Consider the following 17,835-nt stretch of genomic DNA (forward strand, 5'->3'; position numbering starts at 1 on the left):
ACACGGGGGGAAAATGGAGCAAGGGGAACATGAGAAACTGTGAAAAAAGGAAGGATGTGGAAAGAAAGATGGAGAGACTGAGGGGAAAGGGGAAAGATGAAGAGAAAGGGGAATGAGAGAATTTCTGCGGTGTATATGTGGAGTAATGGCAGAGTTGATAGCATTGAGCCGAGGATAAATTGGCATATTAAGTGGGAGAGTGAGGAACTGCTAAGGAGAGCTATCAAAAGGAGCAAGAGGAAAGAGCTTTACATTGCAGTCTGTGGGCAGCCATGTTGAAGCACAAAATGGTTGACCTTTCTGGGCAGTTTGAGCCTTTTTTTGGTGAATATTGCATTATAGATGTAATTGGTGGAAATAAACATTATCTCACTTCATTTGTTCCTTCAGAGCAGGGCAGAAACAAACGCCGTCGAGGATTCGCTCTCGAAGAATTCACGTGGCAGAGTTAGCTGTAATGAGAGCCGTGGCGGCGTTCGCGGGGTTGAAAATGCCATTGTTCGCAGTCGCTTTTTATCCGAGAGAATCTTATTCTGAAGAAGCTCTCGGAATGGCTTTATGTCACCAGTGATATCAAAGTGGATTTCAATGGAATGAAATTGCTCAGTTAGGCGATGACAAGAGGCTTTCATGTGCGGAGTGAAGAGTTTATTGCAGCTATGTCACCAAGGTCAACATTAGTTTGGCCCTCTCGGCGAGCGGCAGTCACTTCCCGCCGCAGTTCGGTCAGATGATAGACACCGGCATGCTTGATTAAGCAAATTAGCAGCTTTAGCGTGTGGCATTGAACAATTATCAGTTTAATGTGAAGATGAGATGTCAGGGTTTTTATTTTCCAGCTGCTGGTGCAGTGATGTTGGATTAATCATGTCAGGTGTGAACGAGGCTTAAATGCACCTCTTGTGTCAGTTTCATGTTTTCGTATGAATTTAATCATTAGAATAACCAAGTGAATCCTCGCCTGGGTTTCCACAGTATGCATCGTTAGCCAAGCATTGCCCCGAGGCAGGAACTCATTCCCTCGTCCTTTCTCCTACAATAATGTACAGTAATTTCTCTTTCTCACCACTCACACGCTCATTTGCTTCGACTTTTTCCTGTCTACCAGCGCAGATATTAGATTTCCCCCTCAGGAATTCTGCCCATTTCCGTCCATTAGTCTACTTATTTGGTCACTGTTTTTGAGCAGGTATATGTTATGATCCATTTGCGTCCACTCATATCCAGTGCGTGTCTATTTTTCAAGGCTTTGGTCGCTTTCGTTGCCGACACAAAGCAGACCACCCGAAATGAAAAGGGCCTCCCGTATCTTCACATCTGAGGAATTTGACATGGAGCGCTGTGTAGTTTGATCGTGTTTTTTCTCCTGTCTGTTCCCGAGTCGACTGCGCAGTCATATTGCAAAGAACGGCCTCCATCAACAAACAAAAAAAAGGGAGCTTTATTTGACACATTGAGTTTCTACGTGTACGTGTGTTCACGTGCAACACTACCCGCTCCAGTCAAGGTTTTTTCTATTTGCCGCAAGTGCGCGGTGACAAACCTTGATGCCTTTGGAAGCCAAGAGCATTTCACAACGATGCTCTCCTTAACGTGGTCACAGCTTTTCAGTCACCTTGGCAGCACACAGGTTCCGTTACCGAGCCGTTTGTGGCGGCTGAATCTTATTTCCGCTTGAGCTAAAAACAGAATCCGTCTGTGGTTTTTTTCTTTATTCGTAGCGCACTCATAGTTGATGGGGAATTTAGCTCAGTAACATGCTAGACATGAAGGCTAGCATGTTGCATGAAACTCTGAAATGGTGACCCAGTGTTGCTTCCCAGCATCCCCGTGGGTCAAAAGTAATTTGTTGTTATGTGAGTCCTAACCCCATGACAAGCAATGTTTCGGCACCTGCAGCAAGCGATCCTTCATTGCCTGATTAGCTCAAATCTAAAGACGCAGCATGCCCTCATTGTGCTACACACACACACACACACACACCAACACACATGTGCAAGCCTCTAAGCCACGCACACTTTACTACAGTAAGCACTCACAGATTCACCCGCACTCATTCTCTTTCTCGCACACACACAGCACAGCCCAGAGGGAAAAGCCCATCTCTCGTCACTTTGCTCATGTAGCCTAATTACCGGCCCGCTGACGAAACAGTAATTACCCATGCTGCCATGCCACCACGAGGTTTAACCAAAGTGACAAAGTCATTAGTCTCACACTTCAGGCCACCCGTAAAGAGCTTTTCCTCTTTAGTACCTCTTTCACAGACCCACCACCCTTTTTTTAAAAAGAAAAAAAACCTCTTCTTGCATACAATGTTTATTTCTTTTTTTCTTTTTTCTGTTCACAGTTTGATGGTGACAACATGTACATGAATGACAATAACCAAGAGTTTCGGTCACCAAACCAGGTAAGATCGCCCACGTCTTTTCCTGTAAGCCCTGCAGACTTAAATAAATAAATGTCTGAGTAAGCTGATGTCACCCTTTAACAAGAAGAGTTTATGGATTGTTATGTTTGGGTGTAGACTGGAAAATGTGAAATGTACACATTTCTCAGTGAAGAAAAGTGGAAAATGGACAAACAAACCATGTGGTTAGCATGAGAGGAAAACACAAGTCAAAAGTGATGTGTCGCCTTTTTACCGCCACTGTTGTGGGCACATTTCCAAGTTATGCTTTTGTCTCTGTGGAAATTCTGAACATTAATAAAAAATGACTATGTCCACCAGTTTCTTTCTCATAGGCCTGCATCAGAAATGTTTCCATCATTTGATGTGACAGTCAGTGTGTTTCACAAGGTTTCAGATCAGATTTAAATATTAAATATATGATTGGAAGGTTTGATTCTTAATAACTTAAGAGTTAAATTTTTTTTTATATCTATTTAACGTCTGATGGATTAATCCATAAGCCCTCACAGTTTCGGCAACATGTCAGCCCACTGAACCAGACAAAGCAGCAGTAATAGTTTACAATAACAAGCTAGTTGGATCTCTGGTCCCACTCTGGAGCATCATGGTCCCAGTCGCACATAGACTCAGTGAATAAGACAGGATCGGTGCTGAGTGCTCCCAGCTGGTAGATGGGAACACATGGCTGGACATATGGCAGAATTCAGAGCTCCAGGATTTGTTGATCCAGCAGCAAGGTCTTCATGTCCTGACAAAACACGATGAGGTGGAAGCTCCACATCAATTAGCGCTTTTCCAAATAAGTCAGGCCAAGGACAGCAGGATCCATACACACCTTCAATCACACACAGACATAGACACGCACACACTGTTTCATATAAACATACTCGTTTACTGTAAAAGGAAGTGACACGTTTTCTGACACAAAGTAATTCACAAGTTATAAGCTCACGTGCAAGAAGCTGTGTAGTTTCAGTCGTGTGAAAATCGTGCACTTTCTAATATGGGCATAGTGCCGGTAACTGTGAAAGCACACTGAAATAATGCATTGCCCCCATAAGGATCAGCATAACCATCATAACTATTAAACCACTATCCCAAGATTAAGGGTCAGTTCACCCACTTTGCAAAACATATCTTTTTGCCTATTCCTTTATGATGCAGAGAGGCATTTTCCCGGATTTTTAAAAAGAGGAAGGCGCAATGAGGTCTAACAATTGGGGCTCATGGGAAATCAGAAAACTCCATCAGAAATAAAAACCAGCTTGTCTGCAAATATTTCAGGGGAGACCCGCCCCTTTTTGCCAATTTCATGATGCAGCATGCACATGGACATGATTTAGGATTTCTCTGTTTAGACTTTGAGATGTAACCTACATCCTGCTCCCAAAAACAAAGGTAATAAAAACATAATTCAATGAGGAGAGATCATTAGAAGATATACAACTATCAAATTTGCCGATTAGACTTTGATGGCCCATCACAGCAGAATGGAATCCAGTGTTAGAAACTCGGACAGGATCCCACCACAATCTAGCTGCTGCTGGTAAAGATACACATGATACACTGATTGGCTTGCTTGAGGTGGAGGACCGGGTGCACAAAAGAGTCCACATGGGATAATAAAAGATGAGCAGTGAGATTTATAGTACGCAGAGTGGAGACAGATTGATTTGAAGTAGGCGGGCGAAAAGATGATTGGACTAGAGCAGTGATGTCAGCATTGAGTTTTACAACACGGGAAAGGGGAAGCGATGTGAAGAATAGACTAGCAGCCAAACACCTGGGAAAACGGACAGATGTTCAAGATACATCTAAAACTTTTTCCTGGGTATTCCAGATAATCTAAGATTGATGCTTTAATCTGTTTTTCAAAGTTTGCTTTTAATTTTTTTTTTAATCTTGTTTTGTAAATTGTGTAACTGACCCTTTAAAAGTTAATGTATTTATAACACCAACCCCTCTCAAAACATGCCTCTACTCTGACAGCCCTTTGAAGAAGTAAAGATCCGGCAAAATGCCCTCACTTTCTAAAAATGTGCTTAGTCTCACGATGTAACATTTAAATTGGGCCTTTTGATGAACAAGAACATATGTACGTGCTCTTAAACACACCCACATATATACCCATAAACCCGTACACACATGTTCTCATAAAAAACCCTCACACATGCATTCACACGCCATCATCCTATAGCCGTAAGATTGCCTTTCCTTTGATGTTGGGATTGAGTAACTATAGTGAGAGGTCGAGCAGGAGCTTTAGCAGCTTATTGTCTACTTACGGCGCACATCGGAGACCTCGACGTCCATCGTTGTTAGCTGCATTTCCAAATCTGCCCTAATTATGTCACTTATATGCATTTGCTTGTGCTAATTGGGATAAATGTCCAGCTTTGTAGTTTCCTAGCTGCAGCGGTCATATGTCAATCACCAACACCCACTCCAGGTCTGCAGTGTTGTGTCAACAAATACCTTCTTAGTGGATAAGGCAATTTGGGCTTTTCAAAACATGTCAGTTGCAGCTCTGTCGGTGCTGTCAAATAGACTCTTACACACCAGTTCTGAATAGCACTCTGAACACAGAGTTCACTGTTTGGTGCCTGATCCTTTAATAGAGACCATTAAACGTGAGATTTCAAAGAGGATGTGCACCTTTTGCTCAGGAGCTAATGGTTGCAAAGGGTTTTTTAGCACATTTAATATACTATATTATGCTAAAAAAAAACAATAAAGGTGTGACCATTGTGTGAATTTTCTCTCTCCCTTGCACTCTCTCAACCATCCACTACTTAAATCCCGTATTAGTGTTAAATATTTGCTGCTTTTGTCACCTAATAGATAATATCTTTAGGTCTTGGATTGATGATCAAGTAATACAAGCACTAAAAACATGATACATTGAGCTTTTTTGGGCTATTTTCTTACTAATAACAAAAATAATCATAAAAATGAACCCCTGCTGAGAACTACCTGACTGGCATTTCTCAATAGGGAAGCTTTCTTTGGTCTGACTACATAAAAGCTTCCCTTAACAATTTTGCGAGGGCTGTCCAAATCATTATATTTTAGCTGAGTTGTGTAGTATTTTATTCGTATACTGAGATTTCGGAAGAGGTTAACCCATGTATTTCTTCAAAGCCATAACATTCAGGGAATGTGTCTGCATTTTCTTTTTGCAAAATTTGTTCTGACCGCTCGCTGTGTATATAAGTCAATCATTTCCCAATTGACGCTTATGCATTAGCTGTGCGGCGGTTTGTTACATGTGGTTTTCTTTTGAAGTGAAATCAGGCAAATTAGAGGTTCAAGTATATATATGATAAATTTATATGATTTTCTGCATTGGGTTGTAGCGGTGATTACTGTGTAATAAAGAAATCCAGATTAAATATATTCAGTATATTCGTAAACAATAATCACCAATCATAAGGAGTATATAACTTTTTAAAATGCTCTCCCTACTTTCTAAGATTAAACCAATCCCCAGCTGTGCGTGTAAAAAAAATATGGGCTTCCTGTTACTTCTTTTCTATTTATTCTGTGTGAATAGCACAGTAGAGACTGATATTCTTTGGTCTTGTCGACAATGCTCAGAAATACTCTACCCTCACAATTGGTAAAGCTTTTTTGTGAAAGAAGCCCATAAGCTTTAATGCAGGTTTTAACACTGCAGTAAGATACCCAGCCAAGCCTTTACATGATGTGCGCCTGTGAAAAAGGTGCATGTAGCCAGAACAGAGACTCCTTTGTTTGCATGTCTGGGGTCTTCCACGGCGTACACACTGAGGTAACAGTCCAACACAGCCAGAAGATTGCATTACACATAACATCTCTGTGCTTTTTAAAAGTGAAAACCACAAATCAGAAACAGTTTTGATGGGGCAGCTCAATGTACACCTGGACACAGTCCACTCAAGCAAGATGTTTTCAAGGCTTTAAATACTGTATGGTCTCTGTACAAAATATGCATGCATACTGCACACATGGGCAGTTTGATGGCATTAATATTTTCCATGTGGTTTTTCCTGTTGCGATTTCAGCTTATAAGCAAAAGTGTGGGTGGGTTATTATGTTTACTGGCTTTGCTTGTATCTGCCCACACACACACAAAGCTAAGTCGATAGTTTGTAGAAATAAAGATTATGAAATATCTCAATTATACCAATTAACTAAAACATGTTTGTGTAAGCAATAAAGAGTTTTAAATCACTTTCCTGACTCCAGACCTCCAGCGTGCCATATGTCACATTTCTTCTTTTTTTTTTCTTTCAGTTAAACACACGGACGTCTAGTGTGCGCTTATTGACTGCTAACTCCCCAGCTATAAAAACAATGAGCCAATCAGCCAATTTTCTGACTGGGGTAAAAAAAGTGAATATTGTTTACAGAAATTCCTAAATCAGCACTTTTTTTTTCCTTCCCAGAAATGTGAAAGTGTTGTTTTGAACAATAATTACTGCAACTTCTGTGTTAACTGAAAGTGACAAAAATATGACAATCTCTGCTGGAGGCAAAATAAACCCCAACTCAGAAAGAAAAACTGTTGAATTTCAGTCTTAATAATATAATGAAAATGGCAGCGTGCTAATATCAGCCTTGTATATGTAAAATAATGCTGGTTGCACTGTATATTTTTGCAGCACTGTAACAGCGGCATGGGAACGATCACAGCCAAACCAAAATGGCTTCCTTCACCCACGCCAACACAAATTCTAATTTTGTATAAAGAGAAGTGCTCGTGATTTGGATTCATATCAGCCCGATCAGTCTGCAGGATTTCACTGACTTTTACGTTCGTATATATTTCTCTAGATTTTTTGCACACCTCCCCTCGCCCTAAAGTGTAATAAGAGTCTGTGTGAAGAAGTCCATGTGTGTATATGTGCGTGCTGAGGATGAAGCCAAAAAACTGAAGATAGGAAGGAAAATTTATTTAGAGAAATATTAGAGAAGGAAAAAATGAGCCAGTGGCATGGGGTTGAGGGGGGGGGCATACTTGTTGCATTGTATCCCATTGCAGAAGACAAAGCTTTGGGGCCACTAGTCCTTGGAGAAGCAGCAAGTTTCAGCCTGTTTATGCCATTGCATTTTTGGCTTCAAGGTGTCTCGCTGAGCTGCGCGTCTCTATTGATTTGGCTGACTTTAGGAGAACAGTGGCTGATGGTCGAGATCAGAATAGAAATCTAACTTGTTGGATGCAGACTTGCTCTTTTTTCTCTTCATTCTTCTTTTTCAGGCTATAGTTCAGTCTGTTTATTTTTGTATATTTCTTAAGTCTGCCACTCCACCCAGCGCCTTTCTCCCGAAACTGTATTGCTTTCACACATGTGGATTTGACTAAGCTTCATATGCACAAACTAGTACGTCCGCAGTCGCTTTGGATGCACTTCAGTTCAGCTGAGTGAAAATTTGTTGGCTTTATGGTTTGGTCAATAAGGAATTTGTTAAAGAGTTATTATACATCGCATTTCAAACCACTTTTCTTTTGTATAGAAAATGTATTTTCTTTAAAAAATAAAAGTGCTTTGTCTACCTTAAAACTTAAGTTAAATGCTACATTTGTTTATTACTTGTAATGCAAAAGTCAATCAAATGAGTAAATTTACCTTAGCACAGAACGTAAGTTTAGTACATGAATAACTTTTTTTTTTTTTTTTAAAAAAGAAGAACCTTTTCACAGGACTCTATGCAATCCTATTGATGACTAAGTACACCCTTACTGCGTTCATCTAAAGTGAGAAGGTAAGTAGCAGCCAGATGTTGAAATCAACTGCACTTGATTAACTGATAATCAGCAAGCAATGCTGCAGTTATCATGTTGAACGCTAAAATTCAATACATTTGGAAAAAAACAGAACAAGTATGGCTTGTTTGGAAGGTTTGCCAGGAGAAAGTGTCTTGTCTGTAAAAAACGAAAAAGAAACCAACAGAAAAACATGACAGCATGGCTTAGATTTGCATCCGAACAAATTACGAGACTTATGGAACAACGCCCTTTTGGCAGAAGAGACCAAAGTGAAGGTGTTTGACCAGAGTTCACAGCTCCCCATTTGGCAAAAACCAAAGACACCATATTAGCACAAACACCTCAAGCAAACTGTCAAGCATGGTGGTGGAGGGGTGATGATTTGGGCATGCTTTGCAGTCATTGGACTGGGGCATTTTACAATTAATGTGTTAACCGTGAATTGCTCTGTATACTAAATTATTCTCAAGTCAAATGTGAGGCCATCTGTCTGACAGCTGAGGCTTTGCTGAAACTGGGTCATGCAATAGGACAATGATAGCAAGCACAGCAGCAATTCTGCAACAGAATGACTGAATAGAGAGAGTTGTGCATCAACTAACACCTGTAAACCTCAATAAAAACTAAGATACGGTGTAAAGAAGAGTGGGCCAAAATTCCTCCACAAAGGTGTGACTGTGATAAAGTCTTACAGAAAACAATTAGTCCAAGCTATTGCTGCTAAACGTGTTCCTACAACCCACTGAATTGTGGGGTGTACCTAGTTTTTTACAGGACTATTTATAGTCCTGTTTAAAACCTTCTCTTTCATATTAATGTATATGAGGTTAGGTGTCTGATATGTGGATTTTATTCTTGCGGATACGTTTTAGCCTTACTCATAAAATGCACACTTGCACTTTTTGCTGTATTGCCAGCAGCTACATTCACATCAGGATCAGTGCTGACCAATAAAAGAAGTATTTGAAGTACTGTAAAAGGACAGAGTGTGGGGAACGGTTAAAGTGGACATTTCTTCATTTTGATCAGGGAGAAGATGGAAATTCTCTGAGATAAATGTATAAAGGATGAATAGCAAAACCTCATCAAGTAGCAAAGGAAGGCTTTCTGAGTGAAATTAGTCCAAATGCATTGCTTGCTAGGAAGTATGCATATCGCTTCTCTGAGAGAGCTTAAAGGATTAACATTTTAGCAAATGTGCTCATTCACTTTCTTGGCTGGAGTCAGATGAGAAGATTGATACCGTTATAACTTCTGCTGAGTAAATGTGAAGCCAGACAGTAAGTCTAGCTTTTTCAAATGAAATCAAAAGCAGTCTGGCACATAACCCCATAAACAACATTAAAAAAAAATAACTTTAATTATCACGTTAAATAAATGAACTATATCTTAACAATTAGTTAATTGAGCTTTGAGTCTGAGGTGCTGCCAGGTTTTATTTCCAGTATTCTCCCAGATTAAAAAAGTGGATAGCTCTCTTAAAAACATCTAACATGATGATATTTTGTCAATCAGTCAGTCGAGCTCCAGATGTTGTTTGCTCGGTATAGATCCAGCGCTCCCTCGCTCTATTTTCTCTACCTCTATATTTCTTTCTCTCTCTCTCTCCTTCTTTCTCTCTGAGTCAGAGATACCTCAGTACACCCTGGCACCGAACACCCAATGTGGGCGATGCTGATGTGAAAAGGCACCGTTACTTAATAGTGACTCACAGTGCACCATTATACCCCCACCACCATGACTGCAAACTCTTCTCACTTCGCAACGCTCTATCTCCCCACCAAGCTTCCCCTTATACTTCAGTCTTTCTATCGTCCATCCTTGCGTTCTTCCCCAGCAAGATGAAAAACAGGGGGACATTTGAGACAAAGGATGAAAAAATAAAAATTGAGGGTCTGAAAACGCCAACACGCATCTCACTTCTTCTTTAAAAGCTGCACAGAGCCGCTGGCAAGGTCGGCAGAACGAAGTAGAGATACATATTGCGCGGCGTGTATTTAAATTTCAAGAGAGCGTACAATTTCAGTATCCTGAATTCAGGCGGAAAACAGCTATGAACCAGCGCTGGGGCGTCGATATCTGAAAACAATGCTGGAGAAACATCAGAGGAACATCCTCACAACATCCACACCCATGCTAGGAGGGATTGTAAAATACAGTTGGAACCAGGAATTGTTAGTTCTTTATGTAGGTCAGTACATGTCAGCCAATAAGTCCAATTACCATTGCTCTCTGAAATAGAATGGGCAGTGACCTCTACTCTGCTGTCATAGGACTGAAATGGATGGAAGGATGCCTCTGATATAAGTGATATATATTTTCATTCAGAATAATAATAAAAAAAGATAAACAGAGTCTAGAGTAGATGACAGGATGACAAATGGTTCGAGAAAAGGAGTCCAAAGTGATGTGAGAAAGTCAACATTTTCATTGTTGGAATATGAAGAGTTTAATCTATCATCTTTTGATATCGGAGGCTTTAAAGCACGTCTAAACGATCCACTGTCACACTCTTTTTAGTGTACTCCCTCAAATAGTACAGTACATACCCCGCAGAAAGGCAGCACTCCCCGAAAACAGCAACTTATCAGCAGCAAGAGTGCACTCAATGATTCATACACTCTTTTAAGAGAACTTGAAACCTTGGCTCTATTTTGGTCCCGGCCTCTCTCCTCCTCTCTCTCAGTATATGCAGCACAACGGAGCACAGGGATTTAGTGGGACTAAGTAGTTTGATATTTCTATTGGTTTTCTGCATGTATTTCCACTCTCTCTTCCCTTTTCTCCTAGTGATCTTTCTCATCATATGGAGACCAAGGTCATGGCTGATTGAAATATAATAGAAGTGTAGACATCTGGCCTAATACTGTGGGAAGTTAAATCTATTTTAATGGCCCCTGCCGCAGTGGATTCTCTCTGATGCACTCTTGCGCTTCACTGACAGTAAATCACAATGTTCTCTTATTGCCCTGACTGGAATGAGGGCATAGAGAAAGAACAATGAGGGATCCACATCATTTGTTTTCACCCCTCCCTTGCTTTTTCCTCTCCTCTGTGCTCCTCCTCTTCTCCCCTCTCCACTCCGTTTGCGACTCATAAAGCAAGGGGCTTAAAGAGAGTGACATCATGAAAATAAAAATAAAGGGGATTATGGGCAAGCTATTGTGCCATATGTGATTACTGAGGCTTCCATGTTCCCTAGGGGAAGATGAGTGACTACGAGACAACATATTTTATTTATTTATACAATTCGCTCTAATGAATAAGAATAGGAAATGTGGCTGAGCCCACTGTATTGTGCCCTTTGTCAGGAAAAAAAAATGAAGAAAAAGAACTGCAGCCCTGGTCCAAACATTAAAGAATTTTCTGCTTCTCTCTGTTGCAGTACAAAGATCACCCTTCATCTTTAACTGAGTTGTTTTTTCCCTTAAATCGAACTGACATAAATGTGCAGCGCGTGGCCCTTTTTCACACCTTTTCAAAATACTTCCTTTGCGGCCGTGTTTTTAGAGTTCACGTACAATCTAGTACAGGTCCACCCACATCTGCAATGGAGAGTCAGGTCCTTTTTACCCACCTAAATGAGATCCATTTTGATGTGACATTTGAGAGAATTACCAGTGCATAGGGGAGCAGGGAGGAGGTTAGCTCACTCTTTAGCGATTGGTTGAAGCTTACCACAGCCCACCTGTCCTTTAGTGACGGACGCTACCTATGACCCTGAGCTACTATTGGACGCGGTGAAATAGCCCCCCACACACACACTTCACTTATCCCAGTTCTTTCTTTCTGTCAGTCAACCTGGTGGGTCTGCTATTCCATTCTCCTTCCATTGTACTTCGCTGTCTGCTTTTCTTGATACATCACCCAAATGGAGTTCCTTGGCGTTTAAAAGCCAGGTCAGATAGCCTCTGTAGACCCCGCAGACTGCCGCTGTAATGTTCACTTGTGTGGCACGCTTTAGCTCAAACACACATTGATGATGAGTTTGATTTCTGCCCTTTCTCAGTGCTGCAAGTTTCATCTTTGAAGGTGAATTTTAAAGATTTAGCATTGCCACCCGTCTATCTCGACCACACAGGGTGGACGTGAAAGCCGTTATATATGCATGGCCAGCTGTTGTTTGTCACCAAAACCGTGCTGCTCTGTCATTTTTAACAAAGAAGCATATGGCTGAATGACTTTCCATAGGACGCTTTATACTCATTCAAAGTTATCGAGTTTTGTAATGTATGTGTGTTCTGTTAAAAATAAAAATAAGGGAACACTTGCACAATTTTAACTTTTACTTTTGGTGTAATTTTGAATCCAAGTCTCAAAGTGTTGATGATTATGGTTTCCGCCGACCATTGTCAGTTAAGATCTTAAACTTGAGTATTTCATTCATCGAGTGTTTCCTTAATTGCAGTAAGTGGATAATATCAAAAGAAAGACAGCTAAAACGCTAATAGAAAAGTCCATCCAAGACAAGCCGCTCTTGGCTTTGGACAGTTCACCTCTCTTCAGCCATGACAGGCTCTCTGCGTACTGTGCAACATTTTCATTTTCCTGTATTTGATTAACATGTTATTGTTCCCGCAAGAGCCGTCTTCAACTAAACACCTACAAATGATTCCATCGCCGAGCTAATGACTTCATCTCCTCTTCTCAGCCATTTGGGTAAAGAAAACTTTAAGTTAAGCCAACTAACACATTTATGTTTAATGATAAGTTAATTACTGAAGATTGCTTGACAAACTGGAACGGTGTTTGGCTGCGGAATTTTTAACCTGCAAGTTTGCACATAAAAGTGAAATTTTCAGTGTTGAGATTGCCATGTATACTGAGAGTTTAACAGCATCTGCTGTGTGCATAAACTAAGCAAACACAAGTTTAACAGGCTTTCAGGCTAAAAACATTGCATAAGGCAGTGACTATTTTGCTGAAAAAAACAATTAATTACTGTTCTGCTAACTCTAAAGGGGGAAGCGCAATATCTTGAAACAGTCTGCAGCACAAGCAAGAATCAAATAAAATTTAAAAAAATACTTTGACCTTGAGAGCTGTTGAAGGGATCGATCTGTTTGATTATAGCTTTCCACTGAACCCCTAAGCACTGTTGTTTCAGTATAAAAACTACCATTAGCTAACTAAAAGAGAAGTTAGCCGAATTTAAAGCATGAGTAGACTCACAAAAAAACCCTTTAGATGTATTCCCTTTGTACTGGTCATCTCCATCAGAACTCCATACAAATTTGAGTTGTGCAGCTTGCAGCTATGGGAAGGTGTTGTTGTCTGTGACAACTTGCAGTTATAAAGGCTATCTCTGAAGATATTACATGCATGGTTTGTTGTCTTCGCAAGTAATGGTGCAGCTCCTGAGATGAGCTAATAGAGGGTATCAGCCGCACTTTAGATAGAAAAGATTCATCTTAACCCGACCATCATTCACGGATTAGAACCTGAGGTCCAAAATGCCGTAGAGCAGGTTACAAAGACAAGCCATTTTCATATATTCATTACCTCTCCAACTTCAAAAGTCTGCTCCTGATCTCAGTAAATGTAATAAAGCACATTGTTTTCTAACGCTGATATGTATGAATCTACCATAGCGGAATACTTATTTAATATTTGCAACTGGCAACATTTTTTGTCCTATTAAAAATAGAAATGTTTAATATTATCTTGCATTAAATATTGAATTTAAGCAGCAAGTGTCCAGAAAAAGATAAGTAGAAGACAGATTTAATACTGGCATGCTAAACTGTATTGTTATGTTTAATTGGATCCCATATGTCTAAAGAAGAAAATGTGAGACTGAGGATGCTGTGCAAATTAATTAAATTTTTTAAAAACTACATTACAACATTGTTATAAATGCTGTGGATAAATGTTTAAGATCTGAACTCCTAATTACTTTGTTAATGTTACACTGGCAGCAATAATAAACAGTCTAACACGCTTCAGAGGACCATTCTGGTTCCTGAATTATTTTAGTAAGGGAAAAACACCCAGTTTTTTTTCATAAATCACACCCTGTTTATGAGTGTGTGCTGGACGACTGCTGTATTCCTAGTGAGTTTCTGTGGGTGTACCCATAACCATAGCAAACCTTTTCGAAGTCAGACCATAAAACCTACCATCAGTTAGGCTCGATGGTCACTCCAAGTTTTTTGCATTTTGTATTCTGGATAAGTTTCCTCCCAGATGAATGTAGAGGCCAGATTTATAACTAGTCCGGTACCCCTTTACATCAACAGATAGGTTTAACCTCCAACATTAGCGGTCTGGTGGTTTGTGTGAACAGAGTGGCCACGGATAGAGTCAAATGGCTGGCTTGAATTATTGTTTCATTCTGCCTCTGTTCACTATATATATTATAAGAGTCTGGATCGACATGAATGGAAACTGCAACTCAACTGGTTGGAGAAGACATACAACCACAAGGCAGTAATTCTAGTTGTTTTCCAAAAAAAACAAGGAGTGGTTTAAGCATGATGATAGGTACTTAAGAGCCACAAGTCGCATCTGTGAACTTAGTTATAGAATGTGAAAAATAGGTGTTTTGATGTCAAGTCACAAGTGATGTACAAAAGAGATTTGGTACCATCATGTTTAACTCAAAGAATAAAGATAGATTAGAAAAGAACCAATAGAATCCAAAGTAATGTCCTTGTCTTCAAAAATGACGGATTTGCTGAAATTTCACCTCTACAGAGGAGGGTGAAGGTTAGAGAGAGAGAGATGGCTGAATCAACATTTGGTGTTTCTTTTTGACCTGTCTCTCTTTTATCCACTCCTCTCCTTGTCCTGAAAGACAGTATATTTATGAATTATTTATCCATGTTGGAAAATGTTAAACTTGTGATGTCCTTGTCCTGTGTCTTATCTCCAAGGGCATCATAAGAAGCTGTAAAGAAAAAAAAAACATTTAAAAAGCAATGGAAGGCACAGTCATAAAATAGCCTTGACAGAATTCAAATCTTGGTACAGGCGTACAGTATATATGACAACAGCAATGTTTCTTCTTACGAAGAAGAAATGTCCCAAATGCAAGATGTGTTTTTCACTGTAAAATTGTACCAATCCTGAGTTGTTTAAATCCCCTAAACCTCTGATCACAGTTTTAGAGATCGTATAGTAGCAGTATTAACTATTCAGTATCAGTGTGGTGTCTGGCACATTACTCATCCTGATATGAACAATCATACAGTAGATATTTTTGTTACTGATGAGGTAAAGTAAATTGAATTTCTTTCTAAAAGTTAATTAATTGGCGATAGTTTAACCTCTATGCCTCTTATGTACCTTTTGGGGGGGCTTGAGGATGACAGCTACTCATTAATACCAAACAAGCCTCAAATTCCATCCTTACATGAAGATTGAGACTTTAATGATACATTGGCAGGGCTGGACAATAACAACAGTAAGCGCGTTAATGACACTTTGTTTGGTTTTTGCACTTTTTGCATTAGAATGTAGCTACTTGTACTTACTTTGGTGTTCATCCACCCATTTTCTTCTGCTTACCCAGCTCAGGGTTGTAGGTGGGGCTGGTGCCAGTCTCAACTCTCATACACCCTGGACAGTCTGTCACAGGGTTTAGACACAAAGGTAGACGGCCATTAATACCCATATACAATTTAGAATCACTGATCAACCAAACCCATGTTTTTGGACTGTGCATGAAAACCACCTGGAGAGAATCCAAGCTTAGTGGAAACTTGCAAACTCCAAAGAGAAAGGCCTCCTGGATTTGAACCCAGGACTTTCTTTCTGTGAGACAACAACGGTAATGACCACAACACCATGCTGCTCTTTCTTAGATGTCACATCATGTCAGAACCTGTTCTCTAGTGACCTCTCCAGCCTTAGTTTTGTGCTTGGATGCTCAGACCATTACCACCATGCTGTATATGTACCCATAAGTCACAACATTATTATCCTATACAGGGAGTGCAGAATTATTAGGCAAGTTGTATTTTTGAGGAATAATTTTATTATTGAACAACAACCATGTTCTCAATGAACCCAAAAAACACATTAATATCAAAGCTGAATGTTTTTGGAAGTAGTTTTTAGTTTGTTTTTAGTTTTAGCTATTTTAGGGGGATATCTGTGTGTGCAGGTGACTATTACTGTGCATAATTATTAGGCAACTTAACAAAAAACAAATATATACCCATTTCAATTATTTATTTTTACCAGTGAAACCAATATAACATCTCCACATTCACAAATATACATTTCTGACATTCAAAAACAAAACAAAAACAAATCAGCGACCAATATAGCCACCTTTCTTTGCAAGGACACTCAAAAGCCTGCCATCCATGGATTCTGTCAGTGTTTTGATCTGTTCACCATCAACATTGCGTGCAGCAGCAACCACAGCCTCCCAGACACTGTTCAGAGAGGTGTACTGTTTTCTCTCCTTGTAAATCTCACATTTGATGATGGACCACAGGTTCTCAATGGGGTTCAGATCAGGTGAACAAGGTGGCCATGTCATTAGTTTTTCTTCTTTTATACCCTTTCTTGCCAGCCACGCTGTGGAGTACTTGGACGCGTGTGATGGAGCATTGTCCTGCATGAAAATCATGTTTTTCTTGAAGGATGCAGACTTCTTCCTGTACCACTGCTTGAAGAAGGTGTCTTCCAGAAACTGGCAGTAGGACTGGGAGTTGAGCTTGACTCCATCCTCAACCCGAAAAGGCCCCACAAGCTCATCTTTGATGATACCAGCCCAAACCAGTACTCCACCTCCACCTTGCTGGCGTCTGAGTCGGACTGGAGCTCTCTGCCAATCCAGCCACGGGCCCATCCATCTGGCCCATCAAGACTCACTCTCATTTCATCAGTCCATAAAACCTTAGAAAAACCAGTCTTGAGATATTTCTTGGCCCAGTCTTGACGTTTCAGCTTGTGTGTCTTGTTCAGTGGTGGTCGTCTTTCAGCCTTTCTTACCTTGGCCATGTCTCTGAGTATTGCACACCTTGTGCTTTTGGGCACTCCAGTGATGTTGCAGCTCTGAAATATGGCCAAACTGGTGGCAAGTGGCATCTTGGCAGCTGCACGCTTGACTTTTCTCAGTTCGTGGGCAGTTATTCTGCGCCTTGGTTTTTCCACACGCTTCTTGCGACCCCGTTGACTATTTTGAATGAAACGCTTGATTGTTCGATGATCACGCTTCAGAAGCTTTGCAATTTTGAGACTGCTGCATCCCTCTGCAAGATATCTCACTATTTTTGACTTTTCTGAGCCTGTCAAGTCCTTCTTTTGACCCATTTTGCCAAAGGAAAGGACGTTGCCTAATAATTATGCACACCTGATATAGGGTGTTGATGTCATTAGACCACACCCCTTCTCATTACAGAGATGCACATCACCTAATATGCTTAATTGGTAGTAGGCTTTCGAGCCTATACAGCTTGGAGTAGGACAACATGCATGAAGAGGATGATGTGGACAAAATACTCATTTGCCTAATAATTCCGCACTCCCTGTATGGAGTACAAAATGGAGCCCAACTGATTCATTCGTGTGCTACTATTAGCTATTTTGCAGATTATTGTATTTATAACAGCTGTTAAATTAAAAATTAAACATTATAATGAAGACACAGGAGAAACACCCTTCAACCATGTTATGGTTGGACAAACCATTGCATGTTGTTAAATGTAGAGGTACTCAT

The 17,835-nt window shown here is 40.2% G+C and overlaps 1 protein-coding gene across 7 annotated transcripts in view; it reads left to right on the plus strand.

Annotated features, from left to right (window-relative positions):
• Nucleotides 1–17,835, plus strand: part of LOC120743879 (TOX high mobility group box family member 2-like) — an 81,826-nt gene that overhangs the window by 37,669 nt on the left and 26,322 nt on the right. For all 7 annotated transcript variants that reach the window (XM_040047850.1, XM_040047851.1, XM_040047852.1 and 4 more), the window contains one exon: nucleotides 2,351–2,410. In XM_040047850.1, the coding sequence (XP_039903784.1) occupies nucleotides 2,351–2,410 (60 nt within the window). The remainder of the gene's footprint in view (nucleotides 1–2,350; nucleotides 2,411–17,835) is intronic.

This window comes from Simochromis diagramma, unplaced genomic scaffold, assembly GCF_900408965.1.
Source record: "Simochromis diagramma unplaced genomic scaffold, fSimDia1.1 OVJJ01000387.1, whole genome shotgun sequence".
NCBI lineage: Eukaryota > Metazoa > Chordata > Actinopteri > Cichliformes > Cichlidae > Simochromis > Simochromis diagramma.